This window comes from Anguilla anguilla, chromosome 6 (assembly GCF_013347855.1).
Source record: "Anguilla anguilla isolate fAngAng1 chromosome 6, fAngAng1.pri, whole genome shotgun sequence".
In the NCBI taxonomy this organism is placed as follows: domain Eukaryota; kingdom Metazoa; phylum Chordata; class Actinopteri; order Anguilliformes; family Anguillidae; genus Anguilla; species Anguilla anguilla.
The window spans coordinates 34028243-34052436 of record NC_049206.1 but is presented as its reverse complement, the minus strand read 5'-3'; the positions used below and the strand labels follow the sequence as shown (position 1 = coordinate 34052436).

Here is a 24194-nt window from a genome sequence, read left to right as displayed (position 1 = left end):
ACGTTTTAAAAGAATTCTCTTCTACCGCATCAGGAGGGTGAGCCGAAGCTTTTTGGGGTTTTTTTTTTTTGCTTCTATGAATGCAATGCATTGCTTAATTATCTGTTTTTGGAGAGGAAAGAAGAGTTTTGCACTTATGCATTAATTTTGGTTTTGGGACTTATTTTTGGCACGTTTTCTGGATTTGTGTTTCCGTGGATACCGGACAACTAAACTAAACTCGGACTTCAACTTTAACTGATATTCAATGGACAATCAGTTATTATTTCACATTGCCAGTTCAGTAATGATATATAACCTGGGTTTATGTTTTCCTGATCAAATACTTGTCATATCATTATTTTGTTGTTGTTTTTTTGTTTGTTTATTGTTTAGTTGCCTCTGTTGTAATATATAAATTCCGTTTGATTAAATTCCCGTGATTATAGCGTGTTCATTCTGTTTAAATTGGTTTTTGTTATAATCTAATTAAAGAGACTGGAAAGGTAAATCCATAACTATCTTCAGACTACAGTTTATGGGGCTATTTTGTTATGTATTAAACATCAGCAACATTACAAGAAACTGACTGCAATCGCAACCCTTATCAGTCTATCCATTTCCATCTATTCCTATGGATTAAATTGTGGGGAGTTGAATGTATTACCGGGCTCTGACCTGTTGGGTCCAGGTCTGTCATGAAGAACTTGGTATGATGGCCAAAAAATATTTTGATCTCATTGCATATCTCCTCTCAGTCTGAGCCTCCATTTGCATTGCAAGCATACTGAAAAATGAAAGTATACTACTCTCAAGTATTGAGACGTTGGGTGTAGCCTTATGCTACTTGTTTTCATTTATGAGGTACAGCTGCAAGAAGTTCACAAACTCTTAAATGATCAGCATTCCTGCACAAATGACGACTAAAATATGGTCTGATATTTATCCAAGTCATGACAATAGATAAACACAGTGTGATAAATAACAAACACTAATAATTGTACTTTAACATGACTTAATTGGACACAGTTTTCAAACAAACAGCATAAGCTGGAAAAAAGTATATACTCTTTCTGTGATCTTTGCTGGACAACCACTCCTATAGCGAGGAGCAATGTTGCTGAATTTTCTCCATTTGTACGCAATCTGTTGGAGTAGAGACTGATGGAGGCCCATGATTTTTTAAGTCTTTTCCATTCTTATGAGCCTTAACAACCCTTCTCCTGGCGTCCTCTGAAACGTATTAGAACAATGGCATATTGCACTTAAACAGATCTCTTTTGAGGGGCAGATTTTGTTGGTAACCAAACTTTTTTTTTCTTTCTATGCAGGGCACTTATAACCCACACATTATCATCTCATTGATTGGAAAACCTGACTTCAGTAACCACCTTTCATGAAGTCAGTATCCTAGAGGTTCACATACTTCCATTCTATGCTGTTAATTTTTGAACAATATATTCAATATAGAAAAAGTAAAGTTTTGCCTTTTGGTAAATCACATTGTGTATCTACTACAATTTAGATGAAGATCAGACTAAGTTTTGGAAGTCATTTATCCATGAGTGCAGATAATTTAAAAGGGTTCAAATTTTTTCTTGCACCTGTATAACAGGCTGTATGTTTGGCATTTGGCACCATTTGAGAATGGGGATACTGCTGCAATATCCAGAAAAAATTAAACCACAATCTGAAAATTAGAAAAATGACACTCAAAACCTATAGTTTTGTCTTATATATTATGACTGCACCATCAGAAATAAAGGGACAACCTCAGCTTTGCCACCATTACACTTCATTCTGCAAGATACCTCCATTCACTTAAGAAGTTGCATCCCAATGACAGTATCACTTAAAATAGTCTTTTGGAGATACCGACATAACGTGGTTTTGACACAAGATACACAGATCACACCAATTATTCTGAGGCAGGACAGAATAGACTAGAGATTAGGATTAGATTCCCCTTGGGAGGAGTTCCATTTTAAAGATGTTTGAGAGCCAGAGGCTGATGATCTGCACGTGGCCTCACCCTTTGGGGTCCAGCAGATCACGGACCTTCTCGTTGTAGATTTCCATGTAAGACACCTCCACAGTGAAACTCTCCTCTTCCCTCTGGTGCTGCAGCGTGCGCTCAAATAATGAGCTGCAGAGGCGCGGGATCAGTCCTGGCTGGTCCACCGAGCCCATCATGGTGAATGACTTACCCGAGCCTGTGGCCAATAAGCGCCCAAGACAGTCAATGCAGAGCCAATCAGGGGATGGGACCATGCAGACACAGCCAAATCAGAATACAAGTAATATATACAACTCACCACCACAAAAAAACTATTGATCATTCGACAAACTGATGCAGGGTTGAAATCAAAGTTTACAGACAAATTATGAAGGCACATCAAAAATACAATTTCTATTGAATAGGATAATGTCACGTCACTCCGTTCACTTACCTGTCTGACCATAAGCAAAGATGCAGGCATTGTAGCCTGCAAACGCGTTGTGCAAAAGACTCTCTCCAAGGCACTGGAAGACCACATCCTGACCTAAGACACAAAAAAGACAAGGACAGTCCTTCTCTCAGTCACATTCACTAGCACTCATTCAATCACTGCTTCTAGTATAGATACTTCACAGCTGTGAGACCTTCAGTAAACAGCATGAAGGCTAACTGAAGGTTACTAGACTAAACTAAAGCATACTGATCCAATTATGGGGGGTCAATAAAATTGTTTATGAGGGACTAGAACTGTGTGCGACTGCATAAGTGGAAGGCTGCCTTCCCTGAAACAGTAACCAGAGGCTGCTGGTATGGATGAGTTTCACACAATGAACTGCAAAAAACTAGAAGGGAAATACTGCTTTTTCCACGACCGATAGCTTTTCTCTGATTTGGCCAAAATTACAAGTCACATGAACATGGTAATTTTGCCCATTTTACAAAGTGTAATGGCTACCGCAGCCAATTTTAGCTAGCGACAACTGCCAATTTATGATACATTTAACCAACTTTGTGAGCTAGCTAAGTCAGCTAGTTCACAAACTAGCAGAACAGCACAGGGATAAACGTCAGTTAACATTGTGAGTCAGTCAGTCAATCCCAAATGCGTACAATGTTTTTTTTTGACTACTTTTACTATAAATCACCCTGCTGCTGCCAGCCTATTCAGCTGTCACTGTAGGTTCTTGCAAGTCACTTAAAGGAGCGAAACCATTACCACTATCTTCATCATGGCCAACCGCAATCTTTAATGCTAGCTAAGACGAACCTTTTATAGGTCACATTTTAAATGAGTGTAAATGAAGACAATCAATTTTCAAATGTACTGTTATTAGGCGATATGCTACATGTAGATTTTTCATAATCCACTGGCTGTCTTTGCTAGTCCAGGCAGTAAGCTTCCACTGCTGTCTCAGGCTTTCCAATCAGCCTTGCGCGTCTACCTAATAGGCTTAAATAATGAGACATCATGAAGGAAATGTCCACTGCGGGACAAGCTTTTGCAGCCCCGGAATGTCACTGTTAAGATATATTGACAGAATGACCTCTAATATTGACAGAATAAACTATCTTCTTGTAACTTATTGTAGACGAGTTTATATCCAAGCCAAGCCCATTTTGAAATAGCTTCAGTAGCCATCCTTAAATTAAATTTTGACTGACATGCAAGTTTTGGTGGTATGTTAACCAAACCTGGAAGTTGCAAAGGCCTAAATCAGGGGTTCTCAACCTTTTGTAGACCAACGCCCCTTATTGAATGTTCAATTCCCATACGCCCCCCCCCCAACAAAAATTTATTATCAACCTCAAATGTAGGTTATTATTTGATGTTTGTGATATTGTGTTATTTTTTTATTTTAATCAAACAAGCCTACCTATGCTGCTTAATTTTCAGACAAGAACTACATTTTAGCTATGTGTCATAACCCTTATTTCTCGTCTAATTTTTCGTATTCAGTTTCTTACATTTGCTGGCTGTGGTCTCTTGTGCTTCTTGTCACTCGTTGTAATCGTGCTTATTTTATTATATTTCATTAAATAACTCTTCCTTGTTTATCCTGGTTCCTACCTTTTGTTTCTCTGTTCACCTCAGTAGCCTACATCTCGTAACAATTTGGCACGCTCTTTTTATTTTGGGGCATATGCTGTGTTTTTCATGGATCAAACAAGCCTAGGCGATTGGACAGGAAAAATGTTTTGTCCACAAAAGCGGCAGCCTGTAGCCCAGCAATTATTATCCTGAATTTGTGGAGCAACTTTTGAAAACTAAACTTGCCTTAGCGGACACCAACCTACAGATCCAGCGTACTCATAGAGCTCTGGCTCGTAAACAGGAAAGGAATGTACCACCTAGGTCCATAGTGGTAAATTTTCTGGAGTTTAATACCTAAGAAATGGTATTGAAAAAGGCCTGGGGTGTGAACACCACCCTCTGCAGCTGAGCCTAGACTTCTTAACGGGAAGACCTCAGGCAGTAAAGATGGGCAACAACATCTCATCCTACCTGACCCTCAACACAGGAGCTCCCCAGGGGTGTGTGCTCAGCCCCCTCCAATATTCCATCTATACCAGGGACTGCACAGCCAGGCACAGCTCCAATGCTATCATCAAGTTCGCCGATGACACAACAGTTATTGGTCTGATAACCGACAACAACACCAGGGACTACATGGACGAGGTGATGGCACTCTCAACGTGGTGCCAGGGGAACAACCTGGAGCTTAACGTGGAGAAAACCAAGGAGCTGATCCTGGACTTTAGGAAGAGGGCTGAGCATGTACCCATAACCATCAATAGGGCGGCTGTGGAACGGGTCAGTAGCTTTAGGTTCCTTGGAGTCCAAATCTCGGAGGACATGAAGTGGTCTCGGCATGTGGACACGCTGGTGAAAAAATCCCAGTAGTGCCTTTACAATCTAAGAAGGTTGAAGAAGTTTGGCATGTCCTCACCTGTCTTGAGGAACCCTTACAGGTGCACTATTGAAAGCATCATGACTGGCTGCATCACCACCTGGTACGGCAACTGCACTGAACAGGATCGGTGGCGGCTTCAGAGGGTGGTGTGGTCTGCCCAACGGCTTACAGGTGGCATGCTGCCAAACTTGGAGGACATATACACCAAGAGATGTATATCCAAGGCCAATAAGATCATTGCTGATCCCAGCCACCCGAGCCATGGCCTCTTCATTAGGAAGCAGTCCAAGAGAAAGCCTGGCTATATCAGTATCAGAGCTAAGACTAACCGCCTTAGGAACAGTTTCTACCCCCAGGCCATCCAGATTCTGAGCTGAGACTCCCATCACCTGCTCAGCTCCACCAACACCAGACCCTGTTCCCTTAGACCCCCCTGTTTCCATCCATTCACGCCCCCGCCTCCCCCCATTTCCTCCCCCTCAGTTACACTGCACTTTACTGCACATACACACACTTTACGAGACTCTTATTTATTGTGAACACGCTTACATACATATGTGTATATTGGGTGTGTATATGTATATGCATATGTGTATGTGCATGTATGTATGTGTATATGTAATATATGTATATTCTTTTTTATATTTTATTCTACGATTTAATTGCTATTATTATTATTATTACTATTATCATCATTCAATTGATTGATTGTTTATTGCATAGGATGAGAGAGTAACAAACAGGAACAATGAATCTCACTGTCATGCTAATGTGTATGTGCTCAATAAACTTGACTTGACTTGACTTGGGGAAAGAAGATAATGATTAAAGGGCGATGTCTATCATTCGATCATGACTATGCAACGGAGGTTGTCCAGAAGCACAAGGTGTACACGGGAATAAAGAAGGCCCTGAAGGAGAAAGGTATCCGCTTCCAGACCCCGCTGGACAAGATGCGCATTCACTGGGACCCGGGAACACGCACATACGATAGAGCACAAGACGCAGCACAGGAGCTGAGGAGGAGAGGCTACTCCGTGCAGAAACCAGGCCGCAGCGCTACGGAGCCGGACCCAGAGATGGAGCGTCTTCTTCAGGCTAAGACTTGGCAGCACGCCGGGGAGAGGAATGAAGACGGGAACAAGACTGCGTGTCAAGCAAGGAAAAGATTACAGGAGTTTGAGCAGATCCCCTCCAACTTATTTTGTCACGGTATGTGAAATTTCATTAGCCCCTTTGTAGAACCAGCGGTGTTAAGCTAAATGACCATTGTGTGACTTTGCCCGTGGCGTGACTCTTAAATCAATATAAATGGTCCAAATACTCGCACGCCATTTACTCGTTTACCTTTCATCAATATAACATGATTAAGAAGATGAGACGATGCAGCGTTTTTGTTATTTCGACTTTGAAGGGCATCTTATTTACTTACCTTTGGGTTTACTTTGCAATTCAAATAAGCAACAATTGGTAAGGAAGTGAACTCCCTCTTTTCTTTTTATTTAATAATCTGTTTTGAAGCTGGTATATATTGAGCTAATTCTTTTTTGATCAATGCTAAAGACTTTGTTTGGATTACAAAATAAGTGCTATCGGATGACGTTGGACTACTAGGATGCATGAAATGGCGTGTTTCACCACTAGTGAGGGGCCCTCTGGAAGAAGGCTTTCCCCTCTGCCTTCTAACGGGAATTCAGGGTGGCGAGGAATCACCCTAACTTGGAAGTCAACTATTCTTTCTTTATTTTCTTCATTTAGCACACGTTATCCAGATGTTCAGGCCTGTGCAGTTGTAAGTTGTCTGGAGGTTTATGAATGCAACGCAGGATTGGGTCATTTAAATGCCACATAACAATATAAAATTGGTGTCATTTAATGTAAACGAGATGAACAATCCAGTTAAAAGGAGCAAGGTCCTGGCTAAATTGAAAAAAGAAAAGGCTCAAGTACTATTCTTACAAGACACCCATCTGCCTCAACAAGAACATGAGAAATTAAAACGCTTTGGTTTTAGAAATGGATTGTATAGTTCCTACAAACCTAGCCAGAAGAGGGGAGTGGCTATTCTTATTGCAAATGCAGTCCAATTTGAATGCCATAAAGAAGTCAGGGACAAAGAGGGAAGGTATGTATTAGTTAAAGGAAAGCTAGAAAACAAAGTGGTGACACTGATCAATGTATATGCACCCCCGGAGAGTACCAAATGTTTTTTCAAAAATCTGTTTGACATTATTGCCTTAGAGACTGAGGGTATTTTGATATGTGGAGGAGACTTTAATGTGGTCATGAATCATAATTTTGATACAACAAGCTTCAAGAAAAACAAGATGCATCTGACCAAGTTTATTAACACGTCAGTGCAGGAAATGGGACCAATTGATGTTTGGAGAGAACTTCAACCTCTAGCAAGGGACTATACGCACTATTCAGTACCTCATTCTATCTACTCCAGAATTGACTACATTTTAATGAGTACTGGTGAAAGTCACAGGGTGTAAAATCGGGGTGGCAGATGTATCAGATCACAATACGATCAGCTTGACAATACACCTGAATAGTAGAAAAATAAATTCTGAATAATAAGGCAAATGTGGAAACAGATAAGGGAAGAGATAAAAAGGTATATAAAAGATAATGATAATGGAGATGTGGACCCTGTAATACTGTGGGATGCTATGAAGGAAGTTACTCGTGGAAAGCTGATCGCCCTGACAACATCAATAAAAAAGACTCGGCTAGCCACATACAAACACAAAGTAGAAAAATTGAGAGAACTGGAGAAAAAACATAAAAACACAGAGGATCGGTTGGTATTACAACAAAGTAAGGAAACATGAAATTCTCAGGGGAGATATAGAAAAAAGGGCAAGATTTGTAAAGCAGACTTATGGGGTCAGGTCTAAAAGCAACTAGACTCCTGGCCAGACGCCTGTAATTGAATTCATAAAATAAGGGACCCTCAAAACCAACCAATTATTACATGAGCCAGATGAGATAGAAAGAATATTTGAAGGGTACTATAAGAAACTCTATTCTAAACCACCATCAGCTGATGAAAAAACAAGACGTTTTCTTAACTCACTCGACCTGCCATCTATTGGTGAGATACAGAATGACAATATTACGTCACAATTTATAGTTGAGGAACTGAACTGGAAGCTGCAATCAATAGACTAAAGGCCAGTAAATCACCAGGCAGTGATGGGTTTCCATCAGAATGGTATAAGGCCTTCAAGAAGGAGCTAACACCTCTGCTTTTGTCCTGTTTTAACTGGACCCTTAAAGAGGGTATGGCTCCCCCATCATGGAAGGAAGCAATCATTTCCATTTTACCTAAGAAAGACAAAGAACAATGTACAAATTTTAGGCCAATTTCACTTTTAAATGTAGATTACAAGCTATTTACCTCTATCTATTTACCTTCATCATTTGCCAAAAATTTGAGACTTTTGTACCAGACCTGATCAATGATGATCTAATTGGATTTATTAGAGGGCGCCAAACACAGGACAATATTAGAAGAACTCTCCATATTGTAGACAATGCTCAAAAAAAGGGTACAAGTATGGTTCTGGTTAGCTTGGATGCAGAAAAAGCGTTTGATAGTGTTAGTTGGGTATTTTTATATGAAGAGATTGGTTTCAATGAAAATTAAATTTGGTGTATTAAAACTATCTATCATGAGCCTACAGCTAGGATTAAGGTAAATGGAAACCTGTCTAATAGGATTCAGTTGGAGAGAGGTTCAAGACAGGGCTGTTGTCTTTCTCCTACTCTCTTTGGTTTATATGCTGAACCCTTAGCGCAAGCAATAAGGCAGAGTGAAGACCTGCAGGGTGTCAATATAGGGGGGAAAGAACATATCATTGGACTTTTTGCAGATGATGTTATTATTTTTTCGAACAACCAGATGTATGTTTCCCGAACCTACTTCAAACATATGGACACTACTCAGGGTATAAACTGAATATAACAAAAACACAAATTGTTTCATTTATTTTTTCTCCATCCCAACAAATCAGAGATGCATATAATCTGAAATGGAATTCTAAAACAATGAAGTATCTTGGTGTAACTATAACCAAAATATTTTCCAACATGTTTGAAACCAATTATAACAAAACTGATGAAAACATCCAAAAGGATGCTGAAAGGTGGTCTACCCTCCCTTTACACTTCAGCCAGAATACAAACGGTTAAAAAAAATATCCTACCTAAGCTACTATATTTATTCTAATCTCTCCCAATTAATGTTCCCCAAAACAAATTCATAGCCTGGGATAAGATGATCTCTAGATTCATTTGGAACAGCAAAAAGCCAAGAATAAAAATTAAGACACTTCAACTGCCTAAAAGTAAGGGGGGGAATGGCTTCACCAAATCTTAGGGAATATTTTTATGCAACTCAACTCAGACCTCTGGCCTGTTGGTGTACCTGTTTGGGGGGGGTGGAGGGGGGGGGAACCGGCACACTGAGACAGACAGTTCGATTAACCAAGCTGCCGCTTCCGCAGAGGCTCCTCCCTTTTGCCCCAGAAAGTACATGCTTTCGTCCAGACTAGTTTCATTAGTATACAATACACGACAACTACGCCGAATACAGAGTTTCGCAGCGCCACCATTGTCGCTCTGGTCGTTCATTTAACACGCACCCTCTCCCTGCAGTCTCATCTGCAACTACACCCCCCATCTACTAGACAATATTGTCAATCTGGGCATTCATAAAAACATTCTTTCACCACTCAAAAATCGTATTCCATCACAGCAACAAGATAAACCCGACATTAGCCCTAAGATATGCCAATACAGCAGTGAAAACGCTGCTCACTGAATAATGAAATAAACGAGACAAAGATTTAAAAAATCATATCTACCATGTCATTCTACAGTCAATATCTGGGACTAAATATTGAATAAATATACACACCACTGCCAAATTATATGCACATTTGGCTGGTGGCGGGTGTTAATGTCAAGCCCTGGTTGTAATATACTTATATGCGCTACAAAGGAACTGCAACAAAAATCATCAGGGTCTGTTTTCGTTGTATCATATTTTCTGAATTTAAAATGCTAAATGAAGTAGTCATTATTTCAAAAAGGCATTTCTGTCACATTATTGTCTTCATTGTCATAAAAAATCATGGGGGTTGCCAAAAAATTTTGTCAAACTCAGGAGGAATGCCATCCCACCCAGGTGATCTACCTTTGTTCATAGTTTCCAAAGATGCCTTAAGTTCCTGCAGAGATATTGGAACATCCAGTGAGCTTGATTTGGTCGCTGACAGAACAGGAAGTTTAAGACCCTTTAAAAACTTGTCAACCTCTACAGAAGAGGGTTCACCCTCTGAGGTATATAATTTATTATAAAAATTAGTAAATCTGAGGTTAATAGATTTTGGATCGGTAAGCAACTCATCAATTTCTGCCATAATAGTTGCAATATTCGCCAGATGATCACTATTACGTAATTTATTAGCCAATAAGTGACTGGGTCGATTGCCATGGAAGTAATGGTTGACTCGAACTCTGGATAGCAAATTCAGCTCTTTTCCTGATCAGGTTATTTAGTTCAGTCTTAACCTTGGCCAGTGTGGAGGCTACATGTTGAGAATAATTTCTCTGTTGAGAGAGCTGTAAGACAGATAACTGGTTTTCTCATTAAGATATTTTGTTCTGTTGTGATTTATTAAGACCTGAAGCAAATGCAGTTGCATTATTTCTTATAAAACCTTTAATGGCATCCCAAATTATCTGAAAATCATCAACTGAATTTTTATTGATCATTAAGAAATTGTTCACAGAATGTTTGGTTGTCCAATAATGTACAGTTAAAGCGCCATCTGGTGGATTTTCTTTTCTTAAACTGGGAAAATTGAAATTTAAAGAAATAGGCATGATGATCTGATAGACTCATGGGTCGAATTTCTTTTTTTTTTTAACAGAGGAAAATAATGATGAAGATATTAAAATAAAATCAATCCGGGAGAAGGATCTATGTCTATTAGAATAAAAGGTAAATTCCCTGGTGCCTGGATTATGAGCACGCCAGGTATCAATAAGGTTAAAATCAGATAGCAAATGTCTTAATGCATTTGTAGACGGAGAATGATGGTTGACTGCCTTAGATTTATCCCACATATGATCTACAACAGCATTCATGTCTGACCCAATAACCAGTTGAAAATCAGATAGATCCATCAATATATTGGTCAACGATTGAAAGAAATTTGGTTCATAGGAATTAGGTACATACACACTAACAAAAGCAATTTTATCCCATTACAAATACATTTAAGGAAAGCAATTCTGCCCTCCTAGTAGTAACAATATAATAAAAATGGAGAAAAACTAAATTGTCATGCTTCGAACATTGTGCGACTTCTGATGTGGGTGTACCTGCAGACAATAACACTAGGTTGGTCGTAGAAGTAGTGTTGTATTACTACTAGCTAGCGAAACCGAAAATGAGGACGAAGAACATTTTGTTTTTGATCATGGGATTGTTGTTCCCTATCGATTTGAGCTGGAATACACAGAAGAAGAGCTGGCTAATTTGCAGGCTGATTTGGGGTGTGAAATTTTTTTTTCCTCCCGGTGTGCACTTGCAGACATCGTGAAAATATTAAAAACAGCGAGGCACTTCACGTCCCGAGGCAATCAGTGAGGCAGTGATGATGACACTGACGTAACGTGCACTCTCACGCAGCAGCGCACAGAGGCTGAGTCTATCTGTCTGGAGCTCATAGTCACCATCAGTAAAATTACTCTTCTCAACTCCGCTTTTAAAACTGGTTTGAATGTTATTCTCAGCACGTTGAAGACCTAGTGTTATATATGAAACGACGTGCACGAAAATACGGGACAAACTGCGTCCCCTATTGAATCAATACAGGACGTAGCATTTAACTTTGAAATCTGGGATGATCCTGCATTATACGAGACGGGCGGCAACCCTAGCAACAAGGCACTCCGATTTCTCGGCTGTCACCAACCCCGGAGTCTTGGGAGACTTTATTCCGAATGCCAAGGATCAATTGGAAACGACATTCCACACCAGATGGTCCAAACGGGACTCTCTCGGAAATGTAAGTGTGTTGGCTATATACCGTAGTAATGTCAGTGGATAGCATAACGTTATCATTAGCGAATGGAAATCCTAGTTTTGACGACTGGTGTTCATGTGTGGTAGTCTATGCATGTGTCTTCGCTGAGAGTAACGTTATCGTAAAATCCTGTTTTGAACACAGAGGTATAGGGCTTGGCACATCAGCTAAACTACAAGACTGTAACGTTACACCTCTGACACATGAATGAAGTTTGCAAGAGTGACAATCAAAATTATGCCTAGAACTTTTATGACATAGTCTGCCAATATCTGCATGAGCCTTAACGGAATGTTTTGCTTCGCTTCTTCTCGATTTTGCCGCAAAATGAAATCGAAGCAGAAGAAAAAACTGGAAACCGTACTACTATGTGGACTTCCGCTAAAAAAATAGGTCTTTGTTTCTAACGTTAGAAATTTAAAACGAAATAACTAATCGAAAAATGAAGGGCGACAAATTCATTAGAAGGACAATATCAGTCATGAGCAGCAGGGACGTGTGTTTACAATGAGTCTAACGTGGAGTCTGATGTTGAATGGGCTTCTATTGGATGGGGGGGAGGTTTTCTCACATGGGAATCAAAAATCTACAAATATCTAAATATTGAAGCAAGCAACCTAAAAAATGTCTGGGATGCACACAAACCTCCGGGTAGGTGTGAGTTAGCTGCTTGTCCAGGCTACGGTGACCTCTCGCCTTGATTACTGCAACTCTCTCCTTGCAAGCCTGCCAGCTTGTGCCATACAGCTACTACAGATGATTCAGAATGCCGCTGTCCGACTCATCTACAACCTTCCCAAATTCTCCCACGTCACTCCTCTGCTGCGATCACTCCACTGGCTACTGGTCGCTGCCAGGATCCGGTTCAAAGCTCTGACCCTTGCCTACACTGCTGCCAACAGGACAGCCCCCATCTACTTGCAGGACATGACTCGATTCTATGTGCCTGCCGATTCTATCTTCCGCCGTGGCTTGAAGACTCATCTCTTCAGACTACCAAGACTAACCACCACCACGCTGTCTATTTCACTCTAAATCCCCCGCCCCCCTTTTTTTTCATGACACTTGTTACATGTTGCCCCATCCCAGCACTTTTTGGTAATTTGTATTTGTCCTAACACTGTAGCTTATTCTTCTGCCTAGTTGGCTTTGCAGAGGTTAGGTCTGAATAGTGTTCACTGTGTGAACTAAACTGTGTTCTTGGCTAAAAATAGCTGTACAAAATAAGTATTGTACCTTACTGAACCTGTGTTTAGCAGTTGTCTATGACCATGAAATGCACTTTTTGTATGTCGCTTTGGATAAAAGAGTCTGCCAAATAAATGTAATGTAATGTAATGTAAAATGAGCCCAGAAGTGTTATAAAGGGCAATTCCCCTTTAAGTGGTTGGAATCACACTAATTTTGCAGTAAAAAATATGGCACCGCATGCTATGTCAGATTTAGAGATCTTATTCAACTAAAATCTTGATGGTGAACGAAAGTTAACCTAGCAAGAAAAACAATTTCTACACCAAAAACGATCCAAAATACATGAACATCTGGTGTCAACATTCATCTTAAAACGGTACTTGAACTTGATTAACATTAATCGGCTTTGAATAATTACATTTTTATAATCAACATAACATTACATCAGTCGGAATATAGCTTTTACAACTTGCTGCCGGAAATGATGTAGCCAACCAGTACAGTATATAGTAAGCGTGCAGCTATTGTTAGTTGCTTTAAATTGACAGAACATTGTAACACCTTCATTCCATTCATATTGATGTACAGTACCAGTCAAACATTTGGACACACCTGCTTATTTCATCATTTTCACCACATGCAGTACCATATAATTCCAATGGAGGGTAGAAGGGTGAAACTGATGTAGGAATAAATCCCATGTATTTTGAAATATGGCAGGTGGTCTTTTTTTTTTTTTAAATATGAAAAATTCTACAGGTCCTGGACCACCTGTTAAGATAGATGTCATCATGAACACCAGTATGTACCAAGATATTTAAATAACAAAACAGTGCACCCCCCCCCCCCCCCCCAAATGAGCTTCCAAGATTTCCATTTTCATTTAAAAATTAAACTTTTGAATGCAATTCACTTTTGAATGTAATTCATGATTATCTGCTTATATAACTACAGACATCATATAATAAAACATTAAGTGTTTATAGACAGGTTTATACAGTTTAAAGCATTATTAATCATGAAAAAACTGGTTTAAGCAGGTGTGTCCAAACTATTGACTGGCACTGTAAATGTAGTGAGTAACATCAGAGAACACGCTACTGTATCAATCTTGGCCAGCCGATAATTAATCATATGGCAGTGCAAACATCCACAATATCACTTCCAAACGTAATTGACATATCCGGCTTAACAGTTTGATATGGACTGCTTTGCTAACTTCACGGTGGAAATAATGTTTTAAAGCATTGTAACCACATTCACATGAACAGTGCCTTCGGAAAGTATTCAGACCCCTTCACTTTTTCCACATTCTGTTAAGTTACAACCTTTTTTCAGCCAGTTCTAAAATTGATTACATTCATTTTTATTCTCATCAATCTACACACAATACACCATAATGACAAAGCAAAAACAGGTTTTTAGAAATGTTTGCAAATTTATTAAAAATAATAAACTAAAATATCACATTTACATAAGTATTCAGAACCTTTGCTATGACACTCAAAATTGAGCTCAGGTGCATCCTGTTTCCATTGATCATACTTGAGATGTTTTTACAACTCGATTAGAGTCCACCTTTGATAAATTCAATTGATTGGACATGATTTGGAAATGCACACACCTGTCTATATAAGGTCCCACAGTTTTCAGTGCATGTCAGAGCAAAAACCAAGCCATGAAGTCAAAGGAATTGTCTATAGACTTCCGAGACAGGATGGAGTCGAGGTACAGATCTGGGGAAGGGTACAAAAACATTTCTGCAGCATTGAAGGTCCCAAAGAACACAGCGGACTCCATAATTCCTAAATGGAAAAAGTTTGGAATCACTAGGACTCTTCCTAGAGCTGGCCGCCTGACCAAACTGAGCAATCGGGAGGAGAAGGGCCTTGGTCAGGGAGATGACCAAGAACCCAACAGCCACTCTGACAGAGCTCCAGAGTTCCTCTGTGAAGATGGGAGAACCTTTCAGAAGGAGAACCATCTCTGCAGCACTCCACCAATCAGGCCTTTATGGTAGAGTGGCCAGACGGAAGCCACTCCTCAGTAAAAGGCACATGACAGCCCGCTTGGAGTTTGCCAAAAAGGCACCTAAAGGACTCTCAGACCATGGGAAACAAGATTCTCTGGTCTGATGAAACCAAGATTGAACTTTTTGGCCACAATGCCAAGCCTCATGTCTGAAGGAAACCAGGCACCGCTTATCACCTAGCCAATACCATCCCTACGGTGAAGCATGGTGGTGGCAGTATCATGCTGTGGGGATGTTTTTCAGCAGCAGGAACTGGGAGACTAGTCAGGATCGAGGGAAATCGCTGTGCAGCAATGTTCCCTATCCAATCTGACAGAGCTTGAGAGGATCTGCAGAGAAGAATGGGAAAAATACCCCAAATACCCCAAATGTGTCAAGCTTGTAACGTCATACCCAAGAAGAGGCTGTGATCGCTGCCAAAGGTGACTCAACAAAGCACTGCGTAAAGGGTGTGAATACATATGTAAATGTGATCTTTCAGTTTTTTATTTTTAATAAATTTGCAAAAATTTCTAAAAACCTGTTTTCTCTTTGTCATTATGGGTTATTGTGCGTGGATTGATGAGAATAAAAATTAGTTTAATCCATTTTCTGTAGGAAGGCTGTAACGTAACAAAATTGAAAAAAGTGAAGGGGTCTGAATACTTTCTGAAGGCACTGTATATAGCCAACAAATAGATAATTAATGCAAAGTAGTATCTTCTAGATCTGCATTCTAGACCAATGTCTTGCGGAAGTTGAGATGCAGGACGTGAGCATTCTAAAGTAAAGAGACTACCAGGCAGGCATGCTGGCAATTGGCAAATCCCAGATAGTAACATCTTCTACGTACACACCAACCCCCCCCCCAACTTCAAGTTGGCGATATAACATTGAACATTAGTGCAGCCACTTTGTTCCCTTTGTGGAATCAATGCATTTCCTTGTACAGACTTGCCTGTGGGTCGGCTTTTACAACTTCAGTTAACAAGGGCGACAATGCTCCCCCGTGTTCAAGGACAATTTGAACACTGTCTTCAGTATATTATGACACTGTAAACACATTTCAGTATAATAAATTGTTCATGTTTACGGTATCATAAACTGGTTGTCATACCATGTCAACCAGTCATTTTGACCAGTACAGGAAAAAGGAGCCTGACATTTTCTCAAAGTGTCGGTCGAAGTGACCGGTTGATTGGCACCAGCCTAAAACTATAGCTAACAAGCTAGAAGCTGTAACTTTTCAGTTAACACACCGATAATTTTTTTTTTTCTACAAAGTCTGACAACACTCAAGAGATGTTGTTAGAAATAATACTCACATCAAAACATTTGAAATTATTTAATTATTATGCACAAGATAACACAAAGGCAATAGTCGCTACCTAGCTAAGCTGGCAAATTTCACAACTGTTAGCTTACAAGCAGCTAGCGAGCTATAATTTACCCACAGTTCCGTGGCTGTATCTTTGTGGTTGTGAGACAAACATAAAGCTACAAGGGAGCTATGGTTGTCTCAGGACAAATCTTACTGATTTAGTTCTTAACCAATCAAAATTCAATGCACAATCGGACTCATGATATTTGGTCATGTCTTTCTCTATTCTGTTCAGCCTAGAAAATGTTTTGATCAAGGAAAAATGTGAAATGTTAGTCTGCTTCTATTGATTACCACAATGAAAGCTTTTGGCTCCTAATTCATGCTGAAGAGAGTTTGATGAATTTCTACAACACTCATAGGAAATACATGGCAGACTCATCAGTAATACTATTTCTGGGCCACGGCTGCCATCTTGCGATGTTGCCACAAGCGGAAGTATCAAATTTAATAGGGTTGAATGGAACCACGTGACCATGTTTCTCTTCTAGTTCTTATACAGTTCAGTGGTTTTACATTTACAAAAAACAGCTCGAGGGAAGAAACGGGACGAATTTGAACCTTTAAGCCTCTACTTCTTCTCAGTCTTATCCATTATGTTATAATAAATAGGGTTGTTGGTGCAATGAAATATTGTATTGTAACTTTTGTTAAAGGTAACATTCGATCAGGAAGGCTAGGAAACAACAAACGTAGCCTGCCCAGGCTACTGACATGCAAACATGGACCACCTGGCAACAATTTTTTCAGTAAATTGTCTGTGAAATGATGTTTTGATAAACCTTAAAGCCTATCATCAACATAGAAGCAAAATAAATGTACACCATAATTTTAAACACGGTGCTGGTAATCGTAGTAATTATATAAAAAGAAAATAACACACGTAAACATTGCAATTTTAATACCATTGGTAAGCTTCTTTTATAAAGCCAACTGTTACCCATGTAGCCTACTTTTTAGTTTGGCCAGAAAAAGAAAGGCACAATTACCAGTGATGGGTTATGATTAAAAAGTTGACTTACAGAAAATGTTATGTAAGCAATTATATAAGCAATTATATAACATATCAAATATCTTATGGTAACTTGATAAACTTTTAAAGGCTGTATATCTAACTGTACGCTGTTTCACCCTATGCCATGTTCTTGTTGCAATGTAAGCTAGAGGAGGTAGAATCCAGCTGTGGTATTGTATCAAGTGATTTAGGGGTTTAGAGGACCTCTAGTCCTGCATGGTCAGCCTTGATCCCTGATCCTAACTTATGACTGGCTAGTAATGGAATCTTTGCATATGGTGATTAAATGAATCTCATAGGCTGGGACGACAGTTCTTTGTCTCTGAAAACTATATGAACTCATATATTGGACTTTATTACATTACATTACATTACAGGCATTTAGCAGACGCTCTTATCCAGAGTGACTTACACAACTTTTTACATAGCATTTTTACATTGTATCCATTTATACAGCTGGATACATACTGAAGCGATGCAGGTTAAGTACCTTGCTCAAGGGTACAACGGCAGTGTCCTTACCCGGGAATCGAACCTGCGACCTTTCGGTTACAAGCCCAGTTCCTTACCCACTGTGCCACACTGCCGCTATATGCCACTTTATATTTTCGAAGACTGTACTTGTACCTCTTCCCGACCAGTCGTATTATTAAAAGGAGCTCCTGACTCTGTCGTTAGTTATCTTCAACTTCAACACCATCATTTTTGTTAAAAAAATTCCTACACCAGCATTTTCTTATGTTAGGTTTCTTCTTAGCCATCTTTTTTCTTTTATCCAAGTGTTTAATAATGGGAACGGGAAGTACACTGGCTAACTCTCAGCCGGTGAGCTTTTCTTTTTTTAGATTACACAAAATTGAAGATTAACATTGGCAATCTAGCGGTTAGCAAATGTTACTAATCTAATCTTCATGTGAGATGCAACCAAGGCAGTACAGTGGGTAGTTAAGGTTTGTCTGACAGCGTTACACAAACAAACCAGCTGTCCACGATTTACAAATACAGGACTCGCCTCCAAACACACCTCAGCTCCTAAAAAGGGCTCTTTGCAGCTCCTCTATTGCTAACTGATGTCAGTCCAACGATACACAATACAATTAACTAGCATACTAACGCTGTGAACGCACACTGCTTGTTGGTACCAACCAAACCTTATATCTGACTAACAATAACAGAAGCTTGGCTATCAAGACAACAACATGAACACATAACAACATAGAAATGGACAATTTGCTGGTTATCTAGTTTGCAAAGTTGCTAGCTAGCCAGCTGAGTATCCCATGTTCACAAGAGCAAGCCAGTGTTATGCTAGGTTCGCTGTCACTTGTGAAACTCAGTACACAGTTCCATTTGATTTTGGGTTAAAAAAAAAAAGTCTCTTGGTATGTTTTCTGTCATGGATAGCTAGCTAGCCACCTACAGTACTTCATTTGCTTCAAAACTGCAGTAATATGCAAAATCATAGCAAAGCTGTCTTCATAAAAATTCAGCGATGAAATGCAGGCATTGTATGCCATTGTATAACATACTAGCCATACAAGGTATGACACCAATTGCAATTATGACTGAAAGCAGCTACATGGAATTTTTAAAAATATTAAACAATTATGTCTAATCAAAATAAAATGGTTATTTCAGGATGTAGTCTAGTTTAAGCTATTGCCACGAAAGTGAGACTTTCTGCATGCCATATTCAGCATGACATCACTGTGAACTTCAACCATATATATACACATATCTAGCATCCATTTTTATTACTCTACTGAAACACCCAGTTGTAGCTGTCGGCTTTTTTTGAGGATATAAACTACACACATCCTCTGAAATGCATGCAGCCAGACACCGCTTCTTGGGGTGTTGCTCTGTAGATCACCGGCTGAACAGCATCATTATCGCACAGGAGGATCTGCAGCAGGCAACTAACTGATTAGAGGAAAGGCAGGGGATTCCCTGCAGATTGAGGCCCTCGCTGCCCAAGGAAACGTTAACTAGTTATTGATGAACATGAAAAACAACCAACCAGCAAACTTGTCTGTTTCAGACTCGTCCATTGACCAGAAGCAGTGATCATAGGCGAAAACCTGTAGGAGAGCAGGAGGGGAGACTGTTTTGATTCCAGTTCAAACTGCTACGCTGTAATTAGAGTAGCTACCTAACAGTTAAGCCGCGTTTCCACCACAGGAACTTTCCCCAGGAACCAGGAACCTTTTGAGGAACTCAGTGCATTTCCACCGCAGGAACCAGAGTCTAAATTAAGTTCCAGGGACTTTATTTTACCCCCAAAAAAGTCCCTGCTCGGGGGGTAGTACTTTCCGAAAGTACCGGAACTTTTGGGGTGGGGCACAAGCGCTGAATATTTCTGACTGGTCGACTACTCGCAGTATTTTATTTCAACCGCCATTTTTAAAAAACTGCGGCCGCAAACCGATTTATTTTCATAATAACTTAAATTAAAACTTGTACTGCGGCGCAGTAGCCTACTTTTGGTTAAAGCCTGCCAACGTCTTGGAACAGATGAGAAATTAAGATTGAGGATTATAACGTGTGCTCTTCTGTTCTTTTCTTGCTTTAGTATTCGTTTTATAAAATGTTAAGCATTCGTGCTGGGACAGCATATTACGTACCAAGACATTCAAACGGTTTAATTCGGTTGCTGAATATTTTCTTCCGTATTTTATTTGTTAGTCCGTTATAATTGACTCAAAACGTTTGACACAGTTATGTGAGGTATGTGGTAGTTCTGCGTAATTTACATTGGGGATACAGTAAAAGCAAACCAGAAATCACCTTCTGCACTTTTTGTCAAGGTAAAATAACAGGTTAACTCTAGTAATCGTCCCTTTTGTTTTTTAAGACTGCCATAATTTCACTCTACGATTCTTCAATTCCACAAAAAGACCAGGAAGACTAGACATGGACTCTATTTATATGGTGCATGGCTCGCATCTGGAGGGCACACTTTGCTGCTCCGCTAGCAGTAACTTTCAAGGAAAGCAAACGGTGGCTGCAATATTAATTTAAATTTTCACGTCCGAGTTGTCATTCTATTTATTCTTGTCATTTTGCGACTAGCCTATATTGGAAATGACGATAAGAGTGGAATTAATCAATTCAACAGCAAATTGTTTATGACGTGTGCATGTTTTCTGCTGTTGTTACCAGTTATTTGTAGAATGTGAATGCATTCTGTCGTCTCGGATGTCAATACATGAAAGTGAATGTTTGCATAAAAACATAATGAATGTGTTTGAGAGGATATATAATCTGTATATTGCCCTGTTATATTCTGTTTGTTGCATAACAACGGTCCAAGTTGAACTACCAACGAGAGTTTTGCTTGACAACAGTAAAATATGCCCAAACAGCCGCAGAAGAATATATCAATTTCAGGTGATTAAGTCGATAAAAATCAATAAATATTAAAGTAACCTTATATAGTCATTGTTGGTAACCCATTGTATATAAGTGGAATAAACCCCTCCGGCTGTCCCGGTTATTAGAAAATAATGTAGGCTACTTCGGTGGTAGTATGGGGTTACAGAAGAAATCATAGGACAGATGGAACGACGACGACGACGCTTTTACATACATAAGTGGACTAATTTGCCTAATCTTCGCGGGTCTTTAGACCGCGGTGGAAACACAGACAACAATGGGCTGAAGGAACCTCCTATTCTTTTGAAAAGTAGTTCCTGGGACTAAAAGTCCCGGGTACTTTGGGTGGAAACGCGGCTTTATTTATTTTTTTCAGTGTACCGCGACTAAACATTAGAAATTCCATGCATTGAAAGCGAAAAAAGCAAACAAAGCATAAAATAACATTTTGTGTACATAGAATAAACATTCTGAAATATTACTGTATTATAATATTAAGAGAAATGCTTCCATTAAAAGAGACATGCCTGTGGATCAGACCTTACCTTCGGCTGACTCCTGATGATTTGTGATGGAGTGACATTAGGGGAGGAATGAAAAACAAATTAAGTATTAATTTAGTACATGTTCAGACGGCATTGTCAGCAGTCTCACACACACACAAACACAGAAAACAGTGTGCACCCAACTTCAGCACCCAACGTCAGATGTTTTCATGAGGAATATACTAGCCCAACATATACACTATTAATTATAACTACATGGGCCCACATTTGCATGCTTCAATAACATCTCCCACTTAATCTCAGAATGGCAGAACAAAACAGGTTCTAAATACAATTTGTGAACTCCCATGCTGTCCATTTCTAAAGCACCTATGGTAAAAACATTTTAAACAAATAAAATAAAATCATAATAGGCTACAAGTTCTGGGTTTTAAGTGGGGTTTAACCCCTTCGCGCAATGCCCCTAATGGTCAGCATGCCTAGATTGCTCAACTCAGACATTCTGTGCTCCTGCAACCAAATTATGAGTAGAAAACACAAACTCAGTGTTCAAGCTTTATTAGTATACGATTCAGGACAACTATGCCGAATACGGAGTTTCGCAGCACCACCATTGTCGCGCTGGTCGTGCATTTACCAAGCACCCCCTCCCTGCAGTCTCATCTGTAACTACACCCCCACACGCATGACACACTGGACAATAGTGTCTATCTGGGCATACATGAAAACATTCTTTTACCACTAAAAATTTGTATTCCATAATAGCAACAAGATAAAGCCAACAATACCCGAAGGTATGCCAGTACAGCTGTGAAAAATGCTGCTCACTGAACACTGAACAAGAGGAATTTTAAAAAAATTATACCATGTCATTCTACTATCAATATCTGCGACTAAATATGGAATAAATATACAACCTTACCATTGGTTTTACGCGTAGAGATGTCCCTTTCGAGACGGAGTGGTCATATATTGTCTTGGACAATAAGTTTGTGAAATATACGCTCATTTGTGACGCCTGGGTACCTTCCAAAATAGCTGTGCGTAATACCACACGTTGTTTACGGTGCTGTTGTCCTTTGTAGTACAATCTGACTTGATTGACAATGAATCGATCCAATAGGTGACAGAATAAACTTTCTAATGATGTATGTCTAATTTTGCTTTTGGAATAGTGTTGTATAGCCCAGCTTAACCAATAGTTTTGTCTCATTATAGCTGCATTACGCATTCAGTCTGTGGTAACAGAAAAAGACACTGCACCTGGCAAAATTTTATCGATGACTTTTGTAATTTCTTGGAAAATATTATTAATCTTGAGAAATTCAGAGCATGCAGGGATTAAAGCAAAAAAAAAACTTCTGACTGAAGTTTGAAGTGATTTTTTTCAAGCCAAGCAGGGCCAGTCGGAGGGGGAGGGGAGGGGGTGGTCTGTTGGATGGAACCTTTGATTGGGTGGGCAAGACGCATGTTTTCACATAGCCACTGCCGGCTGTGAGGCCAAGTCATATTACCCCTCTACAATTTGAAAGACAGGTTACAGAGGAGGCCCCCACATTAGGGCATGTACACACACACTGCGCGGCATTTTTTTTTTTTTTTTTAGGGAAGGTGGGTGATGCGCCGCCTTTTTAGAGCTAGTTTTTTCCGCCGTGCGGTCGCTTCACATAGGTTTACATGTAAAAAAAAAAAAAAAAAAAAAAAAAACACAGAGGCAGCTCAGAAAAGGGCGGATAGTGTGTACACGCCCTTAGCCCTCGACGCCTGCTAAACAAGTGAGATTTCAGCACCACCCCACACATAACCATTGCTGCTGTTCTCTAATGCAGCCATTAAGTTGTAACAAGGCTTTAACCTACAGTCCTGGGCAAAAAAAATGGGTCCCAAGAAAAAAAAAGCCCAAATGGTAAAATGTTAAGCTTTTAATGATTTTAACAACAAATCATTGGTCAGAAAATTAGCAAGAAACTCACTTACACAGTAGACAAATTAACATAACGTCAAATAAGAGAGTCATGTTTTGTACTTGGTTGCATATCATTTGCATGCCATGACTTCCTGATGTCTGTGACCTATCAACATCATCAGTCTGGATATCTTATTTTCAGGTTGTCCTACAAGCAATACAACTTTTTGCATTTGAATGGATCTCTATGGGAATTTGGGGGTGGGACTAGATTCAGCTGTAAATTATACTGATACAGTACGGAGCACATTTGTTGGTCCAAGGGATCAAATGAGCCTCAAACCACCGTGCTGCTGCCAGATATGCAGTAGATACTACAAGCATTGTTTCTCCTCAATATTTTTTCCATTGGTTTCAACAGGAAAATTAATCAGGAGAAACAATGCTTGTAGTATCTACTGCATATCTGGTAGCAGCATGGTGGTTTGAGGCTCACTGTACACTTTATTTAAATGCTAGAGACCAATAGAGTTTTAAGGGGAGGCACCACCCCTGAATAGAAAAAAAAATTCCTTTACTCTTATCAAAATGAAATTTTACCAGATGAATAAACACACAAATACAAGGTTTTTTTGTATTATGACATTTCATTTTTTTATTTTTAAAATATGCTAATGAGCCATTTGCTCATTAAATATGCACTGATTTGCATATAAGGTATTCAATATTTAAGCTCAACAGATAAAATCTGAACTGATTTTTTTTTTTAATGTGATCAATAACTCAATAGTTATGGCTTGTCAGAGGCTTTTG

The 24194-nt window shown here is 39.5% G+C and overlaps 1 protein-coding gene across 4 annotated transcripts in view; it reads right to left on the bottom strand.

Annotated features, from left to right (window-relative positions):
• kif13bb (kinesin family member 13Bb) overlaps positions 1-24194 on the bottom strand; it is a 212980-nt gene that overhangs the window by 166337 nt on the left and 22449 nt on the right. For all 4 annotated transcript variants that reach the window (XM_035422856.1, XM_035422854.1, XM_035422853.1 and 1 more), the window contains exons 4-7: positions 21515-21527; positions 19615-19675; positions 2430-2522; positions 2012-2192 (exon numbers count right to left, since the gene is read on the bottom strand). In XM_035422856.1, the coding sequence (XP_035278747.1) occupies positions 2012-2192; positions 2430-2522; positions 19615-19675; positions 21515-21527 (348 nt within the window). The remainder of the gene's footprint in view (positions 1-2011; positions 2193-2429; positions 2523-19614; positions 19676-21514; positions 21528-24194) is intronic.